The sequence below is a fragment of the Pygoscelis adeliae genome, unplaced genomic scaffold (genome assembly GCF_000699105.1).
Source record: "Pygoscelis adeliae isolate BGI_AS28 unplaced genomic scaffold, ASM69910v1 Scaffold4, whole genome shotgun sequence".
Taxonomy (NCBI): domain Eukaryota; kingdom Metazoa; phylum Chordata; class Aves; order Sphenisciformes; family Spheniscidae; genus Pygoscelis; species Pygoscelis adeliae.
Window position 1 is genome coordinate 2,682,293 of NW_008824986.1, and position 16,603 is coordinate 2,698,895.

The 16,603-nt window shown below is 38.7% G+C and overlaps 1 protein-coding gene across 1 annotated transcript in view; it reads left to right on the plus strand.

The window, feature by feature from the left end:
* CTNNA3 (catenin (cadherin-associated protein), alpha 3) overlaps window positions 1-16,603 on the plus strand; it is a 561,928-nt gene that overhangs the window by 451,812 nt on the left and 93,513 nt on the right. The window contains exon 13 of the mRNA XM_009325826.1: window positions 1,767-1,918. Coding sequence (XP_009324101.1) covers window positions 1,767-1,918 — 152 coding nt within the window. The remainder of the gene's footprint in view (window positions 1-1,766; window positions 1,919-16,603) is intronic.

Genomic DNA, 16,603 nt, shown 5'->3' on the forward strand with positions numbered 1-16,603 from the left:
AGAGCTGAATGTTTAATTTTATATAAATGTATGAGGTGACTGTGTAGTTCAAAATTGCCACATTTGCAATTATTTTGATAGTCTAGGGGCCAAGATCTTTGTTTAACAGAAAAAAAAGATTTCATGTTCTGAAATAGTATATTTGTGTTTCTTAAAAAAAAAAAAAAAAAAATTTCAAAAAGCACTAAATAAATAGGCACTTGCTCTCCCTAATTATTCCATTTGGTTGCTAATGAAAAATGTACCTTGTCTTTTTTCCATACCATTTAAGAAATCTGTTCTTCCCACTGACCTTTTCAGAAGGCAAGGTGTAATGCAAGTGATAATCTGCAGAGGGAAGAAAGGATTTTAAATATCCTATTTTTCAAACTAAATAGCATCTACTTTTCTCACACTTGTGGAGTCCTATTTTACAGAAGAAAATGAACTTTCCCACTACCACTGAATTAACTGAAGTTTGTTATTTCTGAGAACTGACACATGAAGTAACTGTTCTGCACTCTAGAGAGAAACAGCTGAGCTCAAAGACAGTGAAGTTACTGTAATTTAAGAGTGAATTTAAATGTCTCCAAGGGTTATGTGGGTTTCTCCATGTAAAGTTAGGAGTTAAAGCATTATTGTGGCATCTTTCCTAGTATTTAAAGTATATGTTGCCAGGTTTTCTAATTCAGAAGTCCTGTTGACTTCAGCTGAAGCTTTGTCTGCATAAAAAATTATTATATAATTCAAAATTTGCCTGAAATTATTTATACTTAAGGTATTGGTGGTGTTGCTTTCATGTGATAGCAATTTCATGAATTATGCAGTGTGTAATTGTGGAGGAAGGGATGGAACGCATATTATAATTGTATTTGAAACCGACACATTGCCTGAAAAAAGCTTCTGTTCCACAAGGTATATGTTATTCATATTGAATATTACAGAAGTTGAGTTCTATCCCTTTACTTTTACACTTTTTACACTCTTTTCTGTGTCTTCCGTCTCCAAGTGATAGGAAATGAGTTGTTGCAAATGACTTTGATCTGTACTTGTTTGAGGTCCTTCGGTGCGTGATGGATTTTCCGGCTGCATTCTCTGTGTTCTGTGTGTTGGGTTGCCTTTGCTTCGAATTGGTGTGAAGGATCAACGGAGACATAGTGGTACCAGGTCACCATGCAAAATAAGGCATGGAGCACCAGAAGAAAATTCCCAGGACGTTCTGGGTAAAGCACAGGTTAATATCAAACTGACTCAGAATTTAGGATTTGTTTGATTCAATCAAACAGGGTAAACTGCCTTGGTAAGTCCAGGTTACAATTGTGGGACTTTTTAATGTGGAGAATAAGCATCAATCTTTTGGTAGTTTTGTCTCCATTCAGATTGAAAGCAGATTCTGAAAGAGTAGGAGTCTGTTGAATAGTAGTTCCAACTTTGAGCCAGGTTATTCATCCTGATTCTTTGGATAAAATTACTATTGAAATCATTGGCAAGTTTTTACAACTGCTTCCCCAACTCCCCTTTTAAAACTTTCTTCTTCTTTGTTTTATTGTATAACAGTACACCTGTAACTGAATAACCAACCGTCAGCTTACGTGCCCATCAAGTGCATTTTTATCACTGTGATAAAAATTACAAGTGTTCCCTCTTAAAACTAATCATGTTGTTACTATAATGCTTTTTTTAAATAAAGTTTTAATCAATGTGAGGCAATTTGCCAGAAAGAAAAATTACATATTTTATCCTTTTTATGCTCAATGAGTTTTGTTTGTGTTTTCTTTTTTAAATAGTGATCCCAGAGTTTATTAGTCAAGTAAATACTGCGTTGGAGAGCTTAAGCAAGAACACAGTGCACCCGTTTGATGATAACCAGTTTGTGGACATTTCTAAGAAGGTGTATGATACAATTCATAACATCAGATGCTCAGTCATGATGATTCGGGTAAGTTTTTTATTTGTTCATTTAATACTCATTTCTAAGATAGTTCAGGGCATCAGGGCATTTTCAGGAGAATTTAGAACTGTGTATGTGAACAATGCCCCTAAGCTCATATCCAGATTGAACTGATCTGGGAAATTTGGATTACAAGGAAACACACATGCTTATAACTCAAGAAGGCTAGAATTGCATTGAGTACCAAATCAGAATGTTGCATAAAAATGGGTTTTGTTTAAAAATATTTATTTATGTTTGTTTGATAAAGATCTTCATTCACTTCATTAATTATCAACTTGTGGCTACAAACCCAAATCTGCTTGTAGCTTTTCAACCTTAACCTTAGTTAGTGGAATGTAGGAATGGAGAGTATATTCAGGTGATCTTGATAATCTCTTGTTGAAGTTTTGTCAGCTTCACATAGGAAGACTTAACAGCCTGATTTCTGTCAATCTTACACAATCGCAATCAATGTATTTATCCTAGTGTTTTTCCTGAAGTTCAAGAAAATGCTTCAGAACAGCTTATTTTTAAAATTTGAAACAGAATTTTGTCAGGTGCAGAATTTCCCCCAAATATCTTCAGTCAGAAATCCCATTTCAAATTATATGACAACTAAGCTGCAATATCTGTATGTTCAGCAATTTTGTTTTTAAATATAATTAAACATTAATAAAAATATAGATACATTTTCAAAGGAAGTTTGTCTTCTGCATTGTCTTTTCAGTTGAGAAGAAAGTAAGAAACAGATTCCTCTCTTCTTCTACTTATAAAAACGTATTACAGGCTAGTGTGGCCAGCAGGTCGAGGGAGGAGATTCTGCCCCTCTACTCTGCTCTGGTGAGACCCCACCTGGAGTACTGTGTCCAGCTCTGGAGTCCTCAGCCCAGGAAAGACATGGACGTGTTGGAGCAGGTCCAGAGGAGGGCCACAGAAATGATCAGGGGGATGGAACACCTCTCCTATGACGAAAGGCTGAGAGAGTTGGGGTTGTTCAGCCTGGAGAAGAGAAGGCTTCAGGGAGACCTTATTGCAGCCGTTCAATACTTAAAGGGGGCTTATAAGAAAGATGGGGAAAAACTTTTTAGCAGGGCCTGTTGTGATAGGACAAAGGGTAATGGTTTTAAACTAAAAGAGGGTAAGATTCAGACTAGATATAAGGAAGAAATTTTTTACGCTGAGGGTGGCAAAACTCTGGCACAGGTTGCCCAGAGAGGTGGTGGATGCCCCATCCCTGGAAACATTCCAGGTCAGGTTGGACGGGGCTCTGAGCAGCCTGACCTAGTTGAAGATGTCCCTGCTCATTGCAGGGGGTTGGACTAGATGACCTTTAAAGGTCCCTTCCAACCCAAACTATTCTATGATTCTAATATGGAAAATATTAGTGACTCTTAACATATTGCAGTGTATAAGTTAAACAGTTTCAGTAGGAATTCAAATGTGCACAATCTTTAAAATGTCTCATCCTTATTGCAGTTGTCAATTACAGAATTGTTTATATACTGAAAAGAGATCCTTAAACATACAACATCCTGCCCATAGCAGGAGGAGTTTATGTGAGTTGGATTTATCTGGCAAAACAAACCAGATTGAGGCTGATTCTCTGTTAGATCTTCTGATCAGTTCCTTTTTCAGTGAACATAGGCTTTGGTTAGGACATCTAATTTTTTTTCTAGATCAGTTAAGCTTCATTTAATGCCTGAATTGCTCATCCCACCTTCCCTTAGTGAGTCAGGGACTCTTGTTTTTTTAAGATTACAAAGTTGTTTCTATCTGTTCCTCAGTGAGATCTGTATGTTCAGTCTTCTTGGGCTTGAATTCCAGATGATCATGACTGACTATTCCTTTATGGAGTTTTTAATTTTTGGGAAATGCACTGAGGAGTGTAACAAAGCTTCAGTCTGTTTCTATGAAGACGTGGACACTGCTCTGCAGGACACTCTGAGTGTATATTCTTACAGTCCTCTGGGACGTGTGTATGTATGTGGATAGTCACTTAAAAAAGAAAAGGATATTATATCCCTTGTACTTCTTTCTGAAGCATGAGGGGAAAATACTTTCGTCTGAAGAGACTGTACATATGCATAACACATAGTAGGTGCACAGTGTACGTGTACTATGTAAGTGCACAGTGCATCTGTAAAATTGTAAGTCATAGCACAACACCTAAATCGACAGTATTAATATGCAGATTTCTATCGGTGCCATTTTCCACTTCTGCTTTGCAAGTGCAATTTGACAAGGCAAGAAAAAACAAAGTATCAGAAATTACCTTGTTGGCTGTACCTGAAGCTGTGGGTAGCAAAGAGCAGATCCTCCTCCTCCTCCTCCTCCTCATCTGAATTGAAGAAGTTATGACCAATGGGATAAGAGGCTGCCTCCACCTGCACTGAACCTCCCATTATCCTAAACAATGTATGTGTTCGCCTTAGAAGTGAATGTGGCTTGAAGTGTATTCAACAGCCCAGCAATTGCAGAGTCCTGACAAAAGCTCAGGAGATCAAAAAAAAAAAAAAAAAAAATTCATTAAAAAGGACATGTGCAGCTTTCTACTTAATGAATACCATTGTTCAGACACTGTCATGAGAGGGTTTTTTTGAGGTTTGGTGAAATGATAGTCAGCTACTCCACCATCCCTTAGAGATACTGACTGCCAGCACAGAGAGAGTGCTGAGGAAACCCTGGCATTCATTTTTTGAGTAAGGATGTATTTGCACTCTTAATTATATACATTCCAGACAATGCCAGTTTCATTTCAGTCTGCCTGTAAGAAGCTTTAGTAAATCTGATGGTTATTCAGACATATGCTGTTACCACAGCAGCCAAGGTGAGGAAATAGAAGTTTTCTGTGGCCAGCTTATAGGGGCTTACTGATACAGTGCCAAAGAACAATGTGTCGCTGATTACAGGGGACTGCAAGGCTGAATCAGGGAAAGAAATTGTTGATGAAAATGTAATTGAGAAGTGTAAATGAACAAGGACGCTGATTCACAGGGAGCAATTTTTCAACATCAAAGTAAAAGCAGAAACTCTCCAGATCAGTTCCTACAAGCATTTCAAGCATGTAATTACACAGAGAGAATGTTTTTAAAAATAGAGTTCCTAACTGTAAAATGCTTTTCAACATCCAAGCTTAACCATAGATACATAAAACATTCATTCCAGTCCTGCAGGTATAATGTGAATAACACTTGAGAGCAACTAAATAGTGGAAGGTGTGCTGCACTAATGAGCTGTAATAGAAATGCCTCTGGAACTGCAGGGTGCTTGCCTTAAGATGTTTTTCATTGTTTCACTCGCAAGGATTAATTCATCCAGTGGTAGCTGTTGATTTGCAATCATCAGATATTTGATCCAGGGCGTATAGCTGCATGTGCTTATTAGCATCCACATTCCTCAGTCCTTTTTTGACTCTTGAAGCATCTGATTTTTGTTAAACTGTAGAGGCCTTGGGAGCTTGATTTTGCACAGGAACATTTGGGCATTATCGGGATAGTGTTTTAATCAGAATATTGCTGTTATGGAAATAGATTAGGGTAGATAGTGGAATTAAAGCGAAGAATTCTGCCGTGTGAAATACATGGAAGAGTCAAAGGAAACAGGTTGACAGTTTTTGAGACAATACGTATTAAATGTTGCATTAAATGATAGAACTTCTTTAAAGAAAAAAAAGGAGCTTCTATATGAAGGTGTAGTTTGTTGAAGAATATGAGACAGCTGGATTGAAGTAACAGCTAATAATATCCCATTAGGATATTAAACACAGTGGAAAGTGGTAATGACTTCAAATGAATAATAACTACTGATAGCTGAAGCAGTAATAAAGTCATTCTAACAGAAATACACCAAGAACAGTGGAAAAGAATTCACCAAGTCAAAGTTTCATGGAATTCTTTGTTTTTATTGGAGGATAAACAACTGAACTGCTATCAGTTTTCCAGAGAGGAAGAAGAGGGCAAAATGTTCATATACTGTAGTCAAAATGCTTTTACTACTCTTATGTTCATTGAAGCAATGAATGAGGGACCTGTGTTCCCTAATTTTATGAGAGGTGGAAAATGTATATTGAGATTGTAGTTCTTATCTGATACAATGCATCATTTTGATGCATTTCTTAAAAATCCTTTCTGCTGGATGTATAATCCATGTGCTGTTTCTTTCAGAATTCTGGCATGGAGACTATAGGTTCCCTCAGAGTTTATAGTGTTAGGCTTTCTGAGTGTTTCTTTTGCAGATAGTGCCTTTATTACTGTTGAGCAGCCATTCTCTGCACCATGTAGTACATGATCTCTACCCCCGGTCCCTGCAAAAACTGAGGCAATGCATTCATTTTGGTTTTTTGTCATACCTAGATACTTTCAGCTAGATCCTCGCTACATCCCCATTCCATTCCTTATCTTCCTATTTATTTAGCTAATAGTCTTTTACTGTGGGTTTTAATTTCCTTTGCAAAAGCAAACTCAGTTTAGCTACACGTTCAGGTGTCCACAGCGTGACCCTTTTTAAAACGTGTTGGGTACCTCAGAGTACCCTTGGGATGGGTTCCTTTTTTCTCCTTTTGTCGGTTGCAAATTCTGGGTAGTTTTTCATTCTGTTTTAAAGAAATGTAAGAGTTCATCCATAACAGAGCTTGTGAGCTCTTCAATACACTTGGTTTTTCTCAGTAAGAGACATCACAGAAGACTTCGATCTCTTGTATCCAGCAGAGTTACAGGGATTTTCAGAACATGGACTTCTCGGAAAGGAAGGTAGCGAGTGGTGAAAACCTTCCTATCATCCTGTTTCTCTTTCAGCCAGTTAATAAGTGTCTAGTTTAAAGTCTGCCTTTGCTTTTATTAATGACAGAATTATCCTACACATGCAGGGTTTTCTATCTGTTTTTACTTCTGTAGTAGGAATGAGTTAGATCCTGTCAGATGTAGGCAATAGCACACATGAATTGAACCTCTATTTAAAAGCTAGAGAAAACAAAGCAAAGCAGGGAAGCGTTTGAGAAAAAATACACTTACTGCACTCTTAGAATTGTTCATTACTCCAAGTGTGCTGGTTTTGGCTGGGGTAGAGTTAGTTCTCTTCATAGTAGCTAGCATGGGGGTAAGTTTTGGATTTGTGCTGAAAACAGTGTTGATAACACAGGGATGTTTTCATTACTGCTGAGCAGTGCTGACACAGAGTCAAGGCCTTTTCTGCTTCTCACCCCACCCCACCAGCGAGTAGGCTGGGGGTGCACAAGAAGTTGGGAGAGGACACAGCCGGGACAGCTGACCCCAACTGACCAAAGGGATGTTCCACACCATATGACATCATGCTCAGCATATAAAGCTGGGGGAAGAAGAAGGAAAGGGGGGACATTCGGAGTGATGGTATTTGTCTTCCCAAGTAACCATTACGCATGATGGAGCCCTGCTTTCCTGGAGATGGCTGAACACCTGCCTGCCGATGGGAAGGAGTGAATGAATTCCTTGTTTTGCTTTGCTTGTGTGCGTGGCTTTTTCTTTGCCTATTAAACTGTCTTTATCTCAACCCACGAGTTTTCTCACTTTTACTTTTCTGATTCTTTCTCCCATCCCACTGAGGGGGGAGTGAGCGAGTGGCTGTGTGGTGCTTAGTTGCCAGCTGGGGTTAAACCATGACACCAAGAGAGCCCTGAGACCTCATGGGGAGGAAAGATAAAGAACAATTCATATAGTCTTGGTGAACTTCATTGTTGGTCTGAAATTTATAAATGATGCTAACTCGTTACAAATATGTATTGGGAAGTTTGTTACATACCTTTTTCTTCATTTTTCTGTTCTACACAAATTACACAAGAGGAAGAACTTCTGCAGCAGTAGTTAGCAAGCCAGTTGGACCTGTACCTCTCATCACTTTCTTGCCATTTCTGACCTAAGTAGGTCAGAGCTAACCTTTCCTTCCCTCGACTCCTTGTCAACTTCCCTGGCAGAAAGCAGGAACTTTCTTGTGTATTTTCACTTGTGCTCCTTTATGGCACTAGGCTTCTGGTATAAACAGAGTTAGTACTTGTTATGTTGTCATCTTTTTTTTTAACCAGGAGACGATTGTCTTTCCTTGTTATTTAGGAAAAAATATACTCTATACTGGTTGTTACCAAGCAGATGTTTCCATGCCCTACCTTCTTCAAATAGTGCTTTCATTGCTTATTCTTTCAGTCCTGTCATCCAAAGGTTGATATATCCAGATGCAGTGTGACTGAAAAAGGATCTAATATCTGATGTCCTTTAAAAAAGAGTCTAGAAGAGCCTGTTGTCTGTTAAGGATAGTTGGACACCTGTTCCTTTTTCAGGTTTTTATCCTGAGTCACATAAAAACTGTTACTGGGGAATGTTATATTTGTGCTCAGAAACCAAATAAGAGGTGAGTTAAAACTGCTCAGTGCCATGATCAGATACGTATACTTGCAAGTAAAAGCTTCTGGCAGCTCTTTGTCCCTGCCATATTACTTGGCTTTTTAATATCTCGAGTCAGGATCACCAACCTTGGGGTACCATTATGGGGAAAACTTAACTCAAAGCACTATCTCACATAGGTTCCACTTCATATCTTAATTCATCTACATACATATTTTCCAAAAATGTCTATGTTCTTTATCCCACAGTATACCTGGGAAGTCATGTTGTAGAAATACTTACTTGTTTATATTTACATCTGTATTAGCATCATAAACTCAGTCATTACTATTATGACTCTACTTTGCAGATGTCTTATCAAAATGCTCTGTACTGCAACAGTTTTGGGACACAGTCTGCATACATTTCAATTCAACATGCTGACATTTTTTTAAATGCTAATCTCCATTTAGTACCAGGTCAGTTTGTGTTTCCAAATAAATAAAGCCAATTTCTGTTTTTCTGGCAAACAACTACACATATCATTTTGCTTGTATTTCAGACTCTCAAAGGTCTGATTTTCTGCCCATTTAATTAGTTTAAGGCCTTTAATATCTTCAACAAAACAGATGACCATTCTGGTTCTCTGTGTAATAGTGTTGCTGGTTTTGTTGCTTTATAGAGCAAAAAGCTGCTCAGCAGTGTATCTGTAAATAAAACTCACCCTCTTGTTTTCCTTGAAAGTTGCATCCTGTTTTCTTGAACACGTGCGGGTTGTTACCCTAAGAAATATCTTCAGAGTTTGGAGTTGCCACAATTGCCATAACAAGTATCTGTTCTTAAGAGCTGAGGTGTTTCCATAAAAAAAAAATAAAACTTTGTTAGTAGAAAAACAGATTAGTTTATTGATTTTAAAAAGAGATGGTACGTTCACAGTTCAGGTAGAGGGAGGGAGACAGAAGAGGAAAAAGCAGATGCTCAGCCTTTTAATCTCAGACATGGGAGCGGAAGCCAAAGCACAGATACATTATTATTTCAGCCAAGGAGGGATGGCCCTTCTCCTCCCACATCTTCAGGTCCCCTTTGCTTAAACCATTGAATTAGAGTTAGCAGGGTAGCTGGGGAATGATAGATGATTTTTTTTTTTTTTTAACAAAAGATAGAGAAACTACCTGGCTTTTGTGCTTCTACATTCCGGCATTTTCAGACAATAAGTTTTAACTTTTCCATTCACTGTACCTCCTTGTGACTGCTGCCCCTGCTCCCACGCTCCAGCCATTTGCCCAGTTTCTACAGGGAGATTTCTGATTCTGGATTCTGGGTTCTTTTTACATATAAAATGAACAGTGGGTAGGAAAATATGTGCCCCCTTCATCCACATATGTGCAATTCCAAAACTGTCCTTTTACATACATCTACTATATTATTTCTATACAGAGAAATCATCCTGTAGTATAGCAGTGTCAGAAGCAGATGCCCCCTTCTGAGTAAGAATATGTAGAGTTCTCATATTGTTTTATGTATATGTTGGAGGAGTAGACTCTTTCTCTGATTGCATGTGTAAGCATATGAGAAAGCACTTGATGTTGTCAGGCTACATCTTGCGTACAGGTCTGACGGTGAAGATTCTCTTTCCCCTCCAAAGCAGCAGCTCACATGTGCCATCCAGGTGACTCTAGATATGACTAAATGGAAGCAAGTACTTAAAAGAAGTGCCAGGAACTCACCATTTGGATAGCACCACATTCAAGCCTGTAGTTACTGTATGTTAACATTTATTACTTTTTTTCATTATTTGAAATTCTGTAATACTATTCAGTATTACTCTTTTTGTCCAAAATATTATGGATAACTGAGCCTTCTTTCTAAACCAAAAATACTGCGGTATCTTTTGAACCAAACCTTACTTTTCACTGTCACACATTTTACTTGTCTCACACTCCTGTCAGTGAGGGGAAAGAGAGAAGAGAAACATGCATAGAGGATCACAGAAGGAAGGGACCTCAGGATATCATCTGGTCCAACCTCCTGTTGAAAGCAGAGTGTTATCCAGGGCCCTGTCAAGCCAAGTCTGACCTTACTGTCTGCTTTTTTCTTTTATATATTAGTGTTAAGACAGTGATGGAGAATTGATGGGGCAAACAAAGCAATAGTGTGTGCTAAATCTTATTTGTAAAAGCAAGCTGCTTGCTACATTGCGTGCAACTACTAGACTATAATATTTTCACTGTTGTTTGCTGTGTTTATGCCTGCTTGTTTACATTTAGCACATGACTGTATGACCCACCTTCTCTTTTTGTATTCTTTTTCCAGTTACAAATGTAATTTTCTTAAATCTGCCTTAGGTTTCCAGGTTGTAAAGTGTCAGCTAATGGGAAAGATGTTGTGTTGTGCTGGTTTTTAAAAAAGAAAGAAAGAAAAAAGGCTTTATGGGTGTATACGTAGACAAAAATAGTCAATGATTTGAGAAACGCTGATACAGGGACCAGTGGTGAAAGTGTCAGCTGCATACTGTATCCATTACAATAGAAATGTGCAATTATCCATCCTGGCAAATCTGCATTGTCTTCTGCCCAAGCTATACAGCCTTAGGCATCGTGCAAGGCTGTGAATTAAGAACTTCTCAGCAGCAAATTGCTACATGGCTTACCATCAAAGTCTCTTAGTGTTGGGGTTACTGGTTCAGACAGAGAAGCCAATATGCTTTGTACATAAATGGATGGCGTGAACAGTTTTAACTTACATACTACTTTAAATTTCAGTTCTTCCCAGTTTAGGGATTAAATTATATTGCAGCTATGTCACATATGTTTATGTTTTTAATTGTTCACAAAATTATCCCTCTCTTTCAGGAAAAGAGAACTTTCCAGAATGATTTGGTAGCTCTAGTTTAGTGGCTCATTGGAAACTAAGCACAAGGCAGTATTTTTTCTGGAACATTAAAATCTTTATTGAGGGTTTTTTCCTTATAGCAAGGAAAAGTGATGTGTATTCCTTCCTTGCCATTTGGTGCTTACTGTCTAATATAAATTATATTCCCAGAGAAATGGAATTAATATTACTCTGTTAAAAGGGAAGGACTGAATTTCTGGAACTAAAACTGGGAGGCATAGCAAAAGTGTTACAAATCACAGATACTCTATTAAAATATGCATCCTGCCACATGGTTCACTGGAGTATGAGAAACGCAAGCCTGGAAATGGAGACTGCAGTCTCTCAATAGTGTTAATAGCTCAGGCTATGGTTCTGATTCTGAAATCAGCCCTGTCCAATGCTAGTGCCAGTTGTGGCTCAGAGATCTTCATTGCTCAGTGTAAATCTGGCCATAGATCCCTTTTACTGATCATAATCATCTGTACAGTCCATGGCCTAGTTGAAATTTCTCAATTGCCATTATTTTCACTGTGGAATCATTTAACTGATAGGGTGGACTCTTTTTAGCATGATGCAGAAAAGCAATGAGGTACGTTACAAATGTATTCAATATGTAATTGGACTTCAAAAATGTAATAATCATAATTTGTGTGCTAGATTGTGATCTCAGTTTTGCTGGCACAAGAATGGAGTACCAGTGCTGTGGTCTGTGTCATTCTGTGCTTTGACATTGGTGTAACAGTGTAAGATCTGGTCCTGTTGTCATGCATGTCCTTGCTGATGCAGGAATGTGACAGTGAAAAAAGTTTGGGAGGAATCTATTTATTTATTTAACCCTGAATAGTTCTTTTGGTTTACGTTTTTATAATTCCTCAGTATTCCTAGGTATATTTGAATTCAGGTTTTGCTGTTAATGATACCTTCCTGTTTTCTTTTTTTTTTAAATGTTGCTTGTGAACTTGAGTCACACCAGATTATTTTCTTGAAAATGTGCTCATAGAGTTGGAATGCAGAGTTGATGAAGGCAGGTGGGCATACCAAGTAAGGAGGCATAGTAATATCAGGGAAACTCACTCAGAAAAACCAGAAACCTTGAAAGAAAAGTCTTTGGAGAATTTAAAAAAAATCCTCCACTGAGCTACTGAGCTTGATAAATGGAAGACAGTATTTTTAAGTACTGCTTACCTGAAAAGATTCTGTAGAGGTTGACAAACCAGATACTACCTAATTACCTGAGAACCTCTGGGACTTACAGCCTGTTCTTAAAAAGAGAGAAAAGAGACCCTTCATTACATTCGGTATCAACAAAGTCAGTGTATATTGATACTGAAGTGAAGTGTGTTGCAGCAAGGGAGTACTGTGCATCATCTAGTGCATGGATTGTGGTGAAATTGCAGTTTTAGAGCACCATTCTTTCAATGTAACTTAGCTATTAGCTCTTGAGGCCCCCTTGCTGTTCACTATACCAAGTACTTTAGTTATTAGGAAATAGAGCAGTAACATTAATATAAAATTAGTTTGTAACTCCAAGTGCCTTGTTATCCTTGTCTCCATGAAGTAGTCTGCATAAAATGATTATAGAAAAGATAGTTATTCAGCAAGTTGGACAGAATTCTTTCTGAAAATAGAAGCCTTCCTTTTTCCGAGACATGGTCCAGCATGAAATAATGCATGAGAAATGATCATATGTGCTAATTCGATTAGCCTTTGAAATATCATGAATTTTGTTACAGTGTTAAATTCACCTACAAAAATAGTAACAACTTTCATGTTACGATACAGCAAAGCATATCCATGTAAAGTACCGAGAATAAAGAGCTGCCAGTAACTATCTAGAGTGAGGTGGTGGCAGCTTGGGGATGCACACAGGTGCAGTTACGTGTCCCTGAGAATGGCTTTGTCAACGGATGACTGCCTTAGTTAGCCCCCTTGCACCCAGAGCAGCTTCATGGCCCCCATTCCAGCAACGGCCTATCCCCTTACTACAGTGTAATCAGGTTTTTTCCATTGGGATCGTGGCCAGCACAGGTAGGGGGATATCATCATTCTTTCAGGGGCACTGAAATTCACTGGCTAACTGTGTGTAGTCTTGCAGTGAGGGCCACATGATTGACCACAGTAATTGGTGTCAGAGCCAGCTGGATAACTGACATCCATTGTTCTTCCACCTATATTTATTCTATTAATCATACCACTGCCTGCCTTTTACCTTCATAATCAGTGTGTAATTTGCTCATTGAGGAAATCAGATAAGCAGATGTCAGACAACTCCACATTCTTTGTATTTATTGCTGATATGCTATCAGAATGGGAATTGGCCCCTTTTGCCTTAGTGAGAAACCAGTTTGGCATCCCACCTGAACATGGCGTGCCATGCTATGTCTGTGAGTTTTGCTGACCCCACAGGGTTGTTCTGTCAAATACACTCTGAAAATGTTTGTGGGTTTGTGAAAGCTGGGTTCCAAACGTGTAAAAAAGCAAGTATGAGGCTTAATTAATATTCAGCAAATGAAGAACAGAGCTGAATAATTGTTTGCTGTTTCAGTGAGGAAGAGCTAACCAAAACAAGCAAAGGTAAGCCCCTTGTAGCACACAGTTACATGCTTGAAGTGATGTGAGATCTCACCAGTGCCCTGGACCTGTACAAGTATGAAGCTCAGTCTGACTGGTCAGAGGCCAACAAATAAAACAAGCTTGTCACCTTGGTAAGCGAAGGCAGAAGTAGAACTTACCCAGATTTTAAGCAGAGCAGCACCAGTGCAAATTGTGGTTTCATTTGCCAGTGTTGGGGTTTGCAGACTAATCACTTATTTCTGAAACGGAGCCAGTCCCCAACAGAGATGAAACCTAAAGTTTTGTCTACCTAAAGTTTTGTCTGCCTAAACTTAGGCTTCCCTTTCCACTTCGCTGTTCCATTCCATTAATACAGCCTGAAGCCTTCCATCTTACAGCTTCTACCATGTCAGGCTTGACTGCTTGATTTACTCTTGCTGTTTATAGGAAACTCACAGATCAGAAAGCAAATGACTCACCCTAGTTGCCTTTTAACTGCAGAAGGGATCTGCATGAAGTGTTATTTTTTCCTGAATGAAAAGATCATCCTATCTGATAGTGTTGCTGCTGAATTGTTGGTTTTGTCTGGGTGTTTGGTTTTTTTTGATATATGAAATTTCACCGTGCATTTGTAGAACATACTAGCTTTATGATTCATAGGACTGTTTTCTCCCTATAAAATTATCACATTTCTCAGCTGGTAGAATTAAATGCAGGTGGAATTTTAGACTGTGTTTAGTTCATCAATAAAAAACTTTGTTTTTTCCTGGTATTTTCTATTCTAGAAAACTCAATAGCAAGTATTACCTGCAGCCTGGATATTTAGAGATGGAATGATTCACTCTTACACAGTCTGTAGGATTGCCAGATAGCTCAGAGGTTTGGCAGGCAGCTTTTACGTGGCATAATTGGGTTTTAGGCTGTGATACATCTCTGCTCCTTTTTTGTTTATTCTTGGGTATGTTGATGAGCTCAGAGATTTATCTACTGCCTAGGCAAAAAAAAGTTGAGAGCATTATTAATTGCCAAAAAATACCATCCTCCGCAAAGAGAAAGTAAAAGAACAATTGAAATTCATGTCAGGGTCCATTCAACAACCAACATGAATAGCTTACCATGAAAACATGGGATAGTATTCTTTGAAGAATCGTGGTGCTGCATCACAGGCGTAGCTATACATTGTCCCACCTCACATAGTATTGTTTGTTTGTATCCATTTGTTCTCCTTCCCCTCCTTTTTTTAATTTCTTTTTCATTTTCTCTCCTGTTACCTTACAGTTTGTCTCATGTTGTTTATATGCGGATTTAGTTCTCATGCCTGACACCAAGGTAGTATAAGAATTGTCTTTTGTAAAGCATGAAAACTGGAATTTCCACAGGGTGCCAGTCTCTTTGGAAAAGGGTAGCTAGTGCATGAATTCTGATTTTTATCTTGGCTAAAATAAATACTGTAATCAAGTATGAAATTTAAAGATACTAAACTATTTATAGAAATTGTACAATACAGTAATCCGATTCAAAAAGTCTTGTTAGAAGCTGGGACATACACAGTAAAAGCTACCTTAGCATATAGATGTAGATTAGAAGATGGATGTTTAAATACAGAGTTTAAGGCCCAGAGACCCATGTTCACATGCCCTGAAGTCTACCTCAGTCTATGTACTTAGTAGTTTCTACACATCAGGGAAGTCATTTGAGCTAGACAAAAATAAAACAAGTGACACCATGACTTTAGTCCGCCATAATCTCATCTCCAGAGTTAAATTCACCACTCTGCCATGCCTTTCCATACAAGATAAGGGAAGTGCTGGACAAACCAGGATAGGATCCACAACAGCCATAGTACTGACTGGGAATGCAGTTTAAAACAGTTGGCATTTTAATGAAAATAATGTCATCCTCGTGATTAGTAGTTTCCATTCTCTCCTGGGCCAGGTGACCTTGCTAAAGGCTTCAAAGATTAAAGGCAGTTCTGTAGCCTGAGACTTTCTTATGGAAAAGGAACATTTAGCCTTGTCTTTCAAAAACTGAACCATGATTGCTTTTTCTAGAAACCAACCAAAAAAACCCCAACCCAAACCCACAAACCCAACCAAAACCAACAAACCCACTGCAAGTAAAATGGTTGACAGAAAAGGAATCACCATTTTGTTGTAAAAGATACCTGGAGCACCCATGGTGTTGTGAGTTTTCTCAGTTTATTTGCCTGATTGACAGTGTTGATCATGGGATGGTCTGTGCGACACCGGGCCTAGTGGGATTCACCTTTCTCAGTGGGGGAAAATTGTCTATGACCTTTTTCTGAGCCTACACCTCCTGTGCTTATCATGAAGTTATGAAGGGTCAAAGCAAGCTTACTTCAAAGCATGTTAAACATTTAATAATACTGATAGACTTTGGGCTGCGTGGTCCCCCGAGTTGGAGAACCACGAGTGTGGAAACAGTGACTTTCCATTTGTGAACACTGAAATTGTAAGGGACCAGCTGTATCAGCTGAATGTTCACAAGTCCATGGGGCCTGATAGGATTCATCCCAGAGTACTAAAGGAGCTAGCAGATGTTATGGCAGGAGCCCTCTCGATCATCTACCAAAGGTCTTGGGAGTCTGGGGAGGTGCCTGCTAACTGGAAGCTTGCCACTGTTATTCCTATCTACCAAAAGGGCATGAGGGAAGACCCAGGAAACTACAGACCTGTTAGTCTACCCTCAGTTCCTGGAAAAATTACGCAGAAGATTATACTGTACTATTGAAAGGCATTTAAAGAATAATGCAATCATCAGGCACAGTCAACATGGGTTCACAAAGGGAAAGTCCCGTTCCATGATAAGGTCACCCGCTTAGTGGATGAAGGGAAGGTGGTGGGTGTAGTTCTTCTGGATTTTAGTAAGGCTTTTGATACTGTCCCTCACAATATCC